The sequence below is a fragment of the Phasianus colchicus genome, chromosome 9, assembly GCF_987193195.1.
Source record: "Phasianus colchicus chromosome 9, bPhaCol1.hap1.1, whole genome shotgun sequence".
Classification (NCBI taxonomy): domain Eukaryota; kingdom Metazoa; phylum Chordata; class Aves; order Galliformes; family Phasianidae; genus Phasianus; species Phasianus colchicus.
The window spans coordinates 22,210,849-22,220,719 of record NC_143444.1 but is presented as its reverse complement, the minus strand read 5'-3'; the positions used below and the strand labels follow the sequence as shown (position 1 = coordinate 22,220,719).

The following is a 9,871-nucleotide window of genomic DNA, read 5'->3' as shown; positions in this document are numbered from 1 at the left end:
GTCTACTTTGACCCCATGTGGAAGTTCCCAGTTTACCCTTTAACCTTTCCGCATGGATGCTTTTCTGACATGAGGCTGTGCAGCCCTGGTGCCTGCACGGGCAGCTCATGTGTGCCAGGGAAAATGGGAAAAATGCATCAGGACTGCAGAGCTGGGGACATCAGAGAGGCAGAGTAGAAAGGAGAAGCCTCTTCATACCAGGGTGATCCTGGAAGCTGCCAAAGGCTGAAGGCCAGCAGTTCAGACAGGCGGAAGTGAGCAGCAGCAGGTATGCAGGCGGACTGGTTCCAGGCTTGCTGGAGGCAGCAGCTGCTACCACCTGGCTCAGGGCTCAGCCCCACCGCAGGTAAAGCAGCTACTCTGTCAACAAACAGATTGGCACTGTTACAGCCAGGTGGCTTTGTATGCTTCCCCGTAGCTCCTTATAGGGGCATGGCAGTAAGATTTTTAGGTTCATAAAGCCTAAGGGGGACCAGTTGTGGCTAAGTCCTAAAGCAGAGAGAGATGCATGAGCATCAGGAGGATGGAATCATGTACCAGGAGATAAGTACATGCAGCTGGGTGTGTGGGGACATTGCCATGAGGGCAGATGAACTGAAACTGCAGCTATTGTGATTCCTGCTCTGAGAAGAGGTCAGCTCTGCACAGCCCTGAGATCTCCTGTTTGGAAGAGAGGCCACAGTGAAGCACCATCTTTTGGCACAGCCAAATTGTGCAACGCTTTATTATATATTTCCATGCACAATACAGGAAATGAGAAAGGAACAAAACAGTAACGCTTCTGCAGGAGGTGAGTCAGTGCAGCCCGTCCATCGGGGCAGCCAGACACCCCAACCTCCCTGCTCAGAGACAGCCTTTCTCACACGTTTCTTCCTTGGGCAGGGATATGGCCACCAAGCATCTTTTCCTGGCAGAGTTCACGTGTGCACATTTTGAAGAGGCTTTGAAGGGAAGGATTCACATTGGCAGGCAGGCAGCATGAAACTGCGAGCTGGGCACAGGCATGCATCTGCCAGAGGTGCCCAGATGTGCAAAACAGTGGGTGTGCAGGTTGGGAAAGCTGGGAGCAATTGAAAGGTGGGCAGAACTCGTGCATCTTGGTGTAACTGCATGTGCACCCACACAGATGTGCAGAGCAGCAGCTGTGGGTTATATAAAACTTCTGACCAGCTTCCTTCCCCTGATATTGCACACAGCATCCTTGGGGTGAGCAGCCCTATGGCGAAGGACTGCTCTCTGCTACACAAAGGCAGAGTATTTAGCACAGAAAGATCTGAGCTTAGTGACACCCTCTTAATTTTTGGGCAGATTAAGGGAAGTGATCCAGAGAGAAGGAAACAGCAGTTTAATAAGATCTACAAATGATATGAAAGTGACAGAGGAAAATATAGAAATAACAGATCCAGAAAAGAAAAACCATCACAATGTTCCCATATTCTGGGGAAAATAATCCAAAGCTTCTGGGGGAGAGAAAGTCAGCAGGAGCAGGACAAGACCAGATGAATAAAGACATGCTCTTGTGATCTGAGTGCATCAGGAATGATAAGCTCTGGAGCTTGTCCAGCAGAACCTGGTGGGGCTCACAGATGCACTGGGTGTAACGTGGGCAGTGACATATGGTGTTCCTAAGGGAATGAGCTATTGTCATCTTCAAAGTAAATTTGCTACCAAACACAAAAAAGAATAGTTCAGTCTTGTTCTGTTACAGAGATCCGAATTCTCATGGGTAACTTGGAAAATAGTGGGCAAAAATAGTGGTCGGAGCAGAGCAACGCAGATCGGGGGAGATGAGAGCAGATAGGAAGATGCAGAGAAAGAGAAGTTTGCAGTAGAACAGCATGGCTAAGAAGGTTAGGATCGGTGTCTATGGAAAGTGCAGGAGCAGTGAAATGGTTTGTGGGCCCAGGGAGGGAATGAAAATGTTGAGAGGTAAATTATCCTCAATTCACAGGAAAGGTTTCTGAGGTTTCTGAGGGTGAGCTGTAAGCCTGCCTCTAGAAAAGGCACTCAATGGTAGGTACCTCATAGAGGCACAGCACCAGAGCTCAGGTTAAGGGACAGAATGGCAGCACTGCTGCGCAGCACAGCTGCCATGCCAACTCCCATTGGGTCTGTGCTGGGGGATCTGGGGTTGGAAAAGCCCCAGTTCTGGGCTTTGGGCATCCCAGCAGTACAACCCCAGCAATGGCACCTCTCTGCCCATAGCTTGCAGGGCTGCAGTGCACTGGTGCAATCACTGAGCCTCCCAATGCACAGTGTACAAAGCTGATAGTCCGCCACGGCCCTGAAACCAGCACCCTCTGGTCATCCCTTTGATAAGGCACAGACTGCAGCAAAGTAGTATGGTGAGGCTGCAGCAAAGTAGTATCGGCAAAGACGTTGGCATCACAAAAATAAAGGGCATTTCAGACACAGAATCTCCCACAAATCCCCCCACAGGAGATTTCTTAGGAGCTGGGCTGGGATTATAGCACTGAAAATTGAAACCCCTTCTGCCAGGAGAAGCACGACCCAGGGAATTGCAGGAACCAGGCTCTGGGGTCCCCGAGCTGTGGGATGGGCTCACCTTGGCTCTGTGACAGCAGACATGATCACCAGAGCAGCAGCTGCTGCAGGAGGATGTGCTGAGATAAAAGGCAAATGAGGGTCGTAAAGCTCCAGATCACAACACCTGCTGAGGCAACCCAAAGTCCCTACCACACTGTGAGCCTGAGGTTCAGCAAATGCCAGTCATCTTGGAAGAAAACATGAGGCACGACTCCCACCCTTCCTTTGGGAAAGGCTGGCACAAGGACTGCTGAGGTCTGTATCCAGTGAGCCTCACGCAGGGCTGTCACAGTGCAGATGCAGCAGCCGTGGGTTAGATCAGGTTGGCCATGCTGGAGGTGGGAGGAAGCCGCCTGTTGGCAGCGAGGCGGCCAGAAATGGTGAAGACTCGGATCTCACCGGTCTCCAAGCCATGGGGAGCAGCCTGGCAGCAGGAGGTGCAGAGCAAGTAGAGCAGCAGGCAGAGCAGCAGAGTGCTGCCAGCAGCCAGCAGGATTACCCCGCTGGTGAACATACTGGCTAGTGGCCGCGCCGGGCTGAGCTGCATGGTGGTGGTGGAGAGGATGGTGAGCACCACCCCGCAGACCAGCAGCACCAGAGCGCTAAGCAGCAACACCAGGCAGTCCGAGAAGCCCCCGCTCTTCAGGAGCTCTATCTGATGCCGGCTGCGGATGCAGTTCATGTCCTGGATTGCTGAGCTCAGCAGCTGCTTCAGCAGAACCAGCAGGGCCAGGAGGCACAGCGTGGTGCCCACTGCCAGGCGCCATTCCCCTGAGCGGCTGCTCGTGCTGTACAGCAGGATGATGCCCCCGATCCCACAAGCCAGGATCAGTACCACAGCCATCCCGTAGCACAGGATAGACTTCTTGGGGTCCTGGAACCACCAGAGCTCCACATGCTCTTCCAGGATATTCCTCTGGATGTGGTCAGCATCTGCGGGCGTGCGGGGGGAGCTCAGGTCTGCCAGCTCCGGCATGGCAGGCAGCTGGTGTGGAGGGCACAGTGGGGTGGTAGCACAGAGGAATGCAGAACCTCACAGCAGTGGAAAGGTCAGAGCAGTGGTGGTTGTGAAGGCAGCTGCATTTCTCAAGTGGGGATGCCTCTGTCTTGTTCCTTAGAGCCTGGTGGTGCACTCTTCCATGGCAGAGCCACCTGGAGAGCTACAGTCCATGTGCTGGGGCTGAGCCCACACCCTGAGCAGTGTTGCAGGATATGATGGAGCATTCCCAGAACAGCACCATGCAGGAATGTCCAAAGCTGCGTCCTTCCTTTATTGCGTGCTTCATCTGAAAGCCAAGAAGAGAAAACAGCATTAAACAAAGACCCTGCCCCCCTGCATTGAACAATCCCCTGCAAAAAGCCAGATCTCAATTTCTCAGGGCTGGCCCACAGCCTCCCCTAATGCCCTCTCAAAAGCCCCACAGGCCACACTTATCTTCCCCCAAGACCTCCCTGTGCCACGAAGGGATGTCAGTCAGCTCCAAGTTCCTTTTGCCAAGCCTTTGCTCAGAGCGAGTCCCCAGCCCCACATGCCATGCACTGAAGCTACTGGCACGCTGCTGCCCATGGGGCTCTGCTTGCAGCTGGTGCTGGCAGCGGGGCAGGATGGAGCAAAGGCCAGTCCCCTCTGGGATAAAGCCCCATTCACAGCTCCCACTTCACATGCTCCCTCATCAGCATCAGCCTCTTGTCACCAACTGGCTCTGCTGCCCAGAATGACAGTAGGAGGTGGGGGGGTCCAGCCTGAGGCTTAACCCTTGCAGTTCATTTGCCTACCCCTTTCCCTGCCTCATTAGGAATCTCACTGCAGAAATGGGATGGTTATACCTCTGGTGGTCTCAGCACTTCCATGGAAAGAGCCCCAGAAGCAGCCAGGACCTGACACTGCAATTCTCTCCTCCCTGCTCTTCCTGCTCCTAATGAGCCCTGCTTCCTGGGGCACATCCCCTCCCCTGCACCCTGACTCTCTTTCTGCCTCCCATGAATGCTTCTCTGTGCAGTTTTCTACATTTGGAAACCACTTGCATTTCTCCCACACGATGTCCCACTCCGGCATGGGCACACAGGTGATACCTGAAGCAGGAAGTGCTTGGAAAGGATAGTCTGAGCCCCTCAGACATGGGACAGACCCTCAGCTGCCTCCTGCTCACCTCCCAGGAAGAGTAGCACATGATGGGCCATCACGCAGGGTCTGTTTGGAGTACTACAGGAGCCCAGATCCCCCATGCCAGAGCTGTCACCCTGACTGGGAGGACAGCCCTGTCACCCCCCTGCCCCAAACGGCTCATTTGGAGACCACTGGCCCATGTCTACCACAGCCCATTTACACAGTGCAGGCACCCTGGGCTCATAATGGATCATTGGAGAACATCTGGGACCTCTGCACGTGGCACAGACCAGGGACCTTTTCTCCCGCAGCTCCCAGACACCCTTCTGAGACCACATCACCCCGTGCCACTTCAGCAGGGATGAACTGCTGCAGGGTGGGGCAGAGGGAGCACAATGGCGGAGTGCCCGGGCCTGCCGCCGCCTGACGGTGTCAGGCCACCCCTCCTGACTCACTGCCCGCAGCAGTGCCGCAGTGTGAGGTCACCATGAACGTGGCCGGGGCCCGCTGCCAGCTGCCGCCACGTGTGCAGGAAGTCCCTGGCGGCACCGGCCTGCAGGCCTGGGCCCGGCTGTGCCGCCATTTCCCTGCGTGGTCACTCAGCAGGGACAGGCTGGGCCCAGAGGGACACGGTCTCTCTCATCTGGAGGCTGTGTTGGCTGAGCATGCTGCTCTGTGCCTGCTGGCACCCAGTTTGTTTTCGCAGAGATGTCTCACACTGCTGTGGGTCACTTGCAAAGAGGGGTGAGGGGACAACGAGCCCCGCAGCACTTCCCCAGCGCACAGCTCAGCCCTGTGTGGAGCACAACTTCCTCCTGCCTTTCCTTCTCCTGGCGCAGGGGTGCCTTATCTCATCCTCACCAGAGAGCGGGTGAGTTCAGTAGATAGCAGGTCGGTAGATTAGATCAAGATTTTGGACTAAGGGAACAGAAGGCTTGAAGAAGTGCAAAGTCTGCGGCCTTCTGCTGCTTGGCTGAAGTTGTGCATACAATGGGGCTGTGGGGCAAGCAGCAAAACCCATGCAGCAGCAGAAACCACAATGAGGGAAAACACCACCAAAAAAATCAAGCTACAGAACTGTATTCTCACATTGCTTTTTGGAATTTAACCATTTTGATTTTTGTTTGCTCAGGACAGATAGACCTCTCAGAGCACCTGACTGCAGAATAAAATAAGTTGCTTATTTTTTACCATTACATTAAGCTATAAGAAAAGAATGATTTGGAGAGGTGAAATGTGCCTCTGCGTTTCCTTGCATTTGACTGAATATGTCCTGGGAATACATTCTTTTTCTCTATGATCATCTGCAATTGCTCGGGCTTCTCAAAACTGTGAGGGTTTGCATTCTCAATAACGTTGTTTTTACACATGGAATCATGGAACAGTTTAGGTGAGATGAGACCTTGTGAAATGCCTGCTTAAAGCAGAGGACATCTCAAAGCCAGACCAGGTGGCTGTGGATCAGGGGCAGGGATCAGACTAGATCTCACAGTAACTTTGCTGATGTGTTCCTTCGCATGCAAGGAAAAAAGGAGAGGATCAGCCCAACCGCACACTGCTTTCTGATTGAAAGCCACATTCCAGAAAAAAAACCTCACAGACTATTTCATTCCCCACTGCTTTCTGGCAGGTGGAGAAAGAACAGGAAAACACTGGGAACTCAGGAAAAAAACAAAACATTAGGAAATGTGAGTGTCTTTCCTTTTATTTTTTCCTACTCTGGCAATGTTCAACTGGAATTGAGAGTTGTCATCAACAGGTTTCTGACCACTCCTGGCTGCAGTTGTGAGACACACCTTTCCAACCACAGGGAACAGTGTGAGCACTTATTTATTTGCTTATAGACTTTATAAGTCTGACTGATATCTGGCAGATGATCACGGACTGTAAATTAACACATTCGTTTCAGAGTCACACACAGTCCAGCTGTTGAAATATTCCTGCCTTCCCTCCTCCCCCAGAGCCCAGCGTATCCCATGAGACGTTGCTCACCCACAGCATTCAGGGAAGCCTGGCGGTGGGACTGGCTCCTGCAGTGCTTCCAGCTTTGGGAAGTGTTTGCTTCAGCTGTGTGAATGACATGAGCATCACAGAGATGGAAGAAGTCTGGCAAACTTCTCTATAAAATGAACAGTAATACATACAGTGATTCACTTTATGATCTAGGTGAGAGCCAACAGAGCCTCACATCTCAGACACAAACCACCCCTTCCCCCATTTCTCCTGTCCATCGTGGTTTATTTTCTTTTTGGCAGCTCTGGCCATAAACTGTTTGGAATGGACAGTCTCCTGTTCTGTGCCTCATGTTACCCCTCTCCCCACCCCACAGAAACCAGAAGCATACATATTTCATATTTTCTTATCTTTTTCATGCCATTTTTCCAATTCCCTGTAGGGTCCAAGAGAAAGAAACTCATGTATGTTGTTTTATGTCCAAATTACAGCCAATACACCAAGCTGAAGCTCAGAATGCTGTGATGCTCAAAGCCCTGTCTGTGTTCTTGGGATAATGGACACCAGAGTGTGCTTTCCCAGAAACAAGCATCCCACCCACCATCATTGGAGAAGCGTTGGTAAGGCCAGAGGTGATGGCAGACCAGCCCTTTCTTTCTCCAAGTCTAGGGACTCTGGAGATGAGGGTGGTGGAGAGCCTGTGATAACACAAATCAAGATAGCTTTGTGATGTTCTGTTAGAAAGATTCGCACTCCCCCTCCTCTCCACATAGGTAACAGGACCCGGCATTCCAATCCTTCAGAGCTGTCTCTTCGCCAATGGAGGTCTGGGAGACCTCAGTGGGCAAGATGCTCTGTGCCTGAGTGCTGAGAGGAGGTATTGTGGAGGCAGAAGGCAGATCTGTTTGGGAGCACTTGCAAAACAGCCCCCAATGTTTGCTGACAGCCACTGCTAAAGTATGACCATTCCCACATAGGGCTCCAGAACAGGGTCCTTCTCAGTAAGCCAGGCTCACTCACCTGCAGCTGACATGTTGCCCGCACCGCTCCTCACTCCTGCTTGGCAGCACTGATGTTTTCAAGCTTTTCTTCTGCTGGATCAAGCTAGCAAAGGGACCTCAAGGGGAAAATCCCTTCCCTTCCTCTGGCACCTGCCAAGACACAGGTACTCCTGCCTGTCCCTTCCTGGTGTGGCGCCAGCGTCAGCACCTGCGACAGGCTGTGAGCCCTCACTCCTGGCCCAGCAGGTGCATTCCCCAGCAGGGAGGTGGCTCAGCAAACCTGCTGCTGGCCTGGCCAGGCTCCAGAGGCACAGCTCCTTCCTCCCGCCTCCCCGAGCACCGTTCTGCAGTGCCCTGCTCCTGCAGAGTGGCTCATTTCCTCCCAGCTGCAAGCAAAGGGATGGGGAGAAGCTCCAAGAGGCAAGTGAGGAAGTCTGCAGCCACACTGGTAGCAGTAGGTAAGACATGACTTAGTAAGTATGTGGTATTGTTTGGCCAGAAGATCTCCTGGGAGATGTAGAAAGAAGCAGATGGTTCTGAACAGCATCCCTTGTCTGAATAATGGAAAGGGCTCAGTTATTGTCACTTGTTATTTTTTTAGCAGACCATAACATAAGAAGCTTAGGATATGTTAACACAATAGATACCAGTTAGTGTGACAGTTTCAGAAATATGTCTGAATAAAATCTTGAATCTTATGAAATGTAATCTATCCAATGCTTGGTGTCTTAAGCTTAAAACAACAAATGGAATGTAATGGATAACCTCATGCAAATGCTCTTGAACAATGACATCATCTGCACCCTGAAAGACCCATCCTCTTGGTGGGCCAGCTATCAAATATATCATCCAAGAAAAAACCTCATTCAGCTTTCAGGATGGCAATGCATTTTCTAAAAAGCTGGCCTGTAACTTCGCAAAAGCATGAGATGCTCATTAGCTCCTTTAGAGAGGTGATAAAGAGAAACAGACAATACAGACCACGTGAGGATGAAAGTAGAAAACACTAGGAAATACTTTTTTTTTTTTTTTTGCCCAGGGAGCGTGTGATAAACCCACTTTGTGCTATGCCTGTCTTTCAATACTCCCCCTTACAAATGACGATTTAGCACATCCTACTAAATCCTCTTGAACCCAGCCTGCCAGCTGTTTACCTGGGCTTCATCTGATGGGCTTTGTATTGTCTTTAAAATGACATCTTTCTAATGAGAGTGACACATAGTTGTACTTTTAAGTATATTAATCACAACTTAGAAATCATTCTTCACCTGAATACGCTTCTTCATCTTACGAGGGGAGTTCTTTTTCAGAAAGATTGATTCTATTTCTCTAAACCACATCCATTGAAGCAGTGGCTTCTACCACTCAATTTATTCTGACAAAATGAGGGGAAAATTATACCACATGGGAGTCAAGCAAATTAAAATGGGTGTGTTCTGAAAATTTAAGAGGGAACTGGTTTCTAAAATATTTGCTAATTACATTAATTGCATCCTCTTTCTGTACAGGAAGTATCAAGATGATTATGGGTGTTGGGGGCGGCAGAAAGGGTGTTAAGCTAGCACATTAATAGATCAATTCCATCATAACTTGTTCCTGTCAAACTTCATGCAGGTTAAATCTACAAAATGAGACAAGCAAGGCTAAAGAAACTTTATTCCACATTCAAGGACAAAGCATGCAACTAAAGCATCCTGGTTCATGGGAGCTCATGGAAACATCTGTTTTACCATTGTGGAAAAGAGTCTAGTATCTCTAGAGGTTATGTGTTATCCAGCCTTGACACTATGATCTTCAGTGTAATATTATCATTAGTATTTATAAAGCACTTGTCACTTCTCTACAATTCAGGATAGGAAACAGAAACAGCAACATATGGCTGTTACAACACCATCTAATTTCCATGCTCATAAAGTAGCTACAAACTTCTGATACATGGTCGTGTTCCTCAGTGAGGCAGATATGTATCATACAGTGAGACCTAAAAAGGAAAACTTTCTTTTTTCCCTGATTATCAGAGAAAGGAGTCCTTATTTTTTTCCTTTATGTAAATATTTTGAAAGGTGACATTTTAGGAGAATATCATTGCAAACCTTGAGCTAAAGTGGTTGCAGATGGTGGGAAAAAAGCAAAGATTAATTTATTTAATTAATATATAAATTATGACATAAGATTTGGAATTCATTGCAGATTTTGGAGTCTTGCTGAAATGATTGTAATGGAACAACACATCTCTCAAAATGAGGCAGGGGCTTGTGCACAA

The 9,871-nt window shown here is 49.9% G+C and overlaps 1 protein-coding gene across 1 annotated transcript; it reads right to left on the bottom strand.

The window, feature by feature from the left end:
* Window positions 1–592: 592 nt before the first annotated feature.
* Window positions 593–6,870, bottom strand: TMEM125 (transmembrane protein 125). The gene is made up of 2 exons (XM_031604595.2): window positions 6,647–6,870; window positions 593–3,833 (listed from the first exon to the last, which is right to left on the bottom strand). Exon 2 carries the CDS (start codon window positions 3,521–3,523, stop codon window positions 2,861–2,863), a length of 663 nt encoding a protein of 220 aa, XP_031460455.1. The 5' UTR covers window positions 3,524–3,833; window positions 6,647–6,870; the 3' UTR covers window positions 593–2,860.
* Between the last annotated feature and the right edge of the window lie 3,001 nt (window positions 6,871–9,871).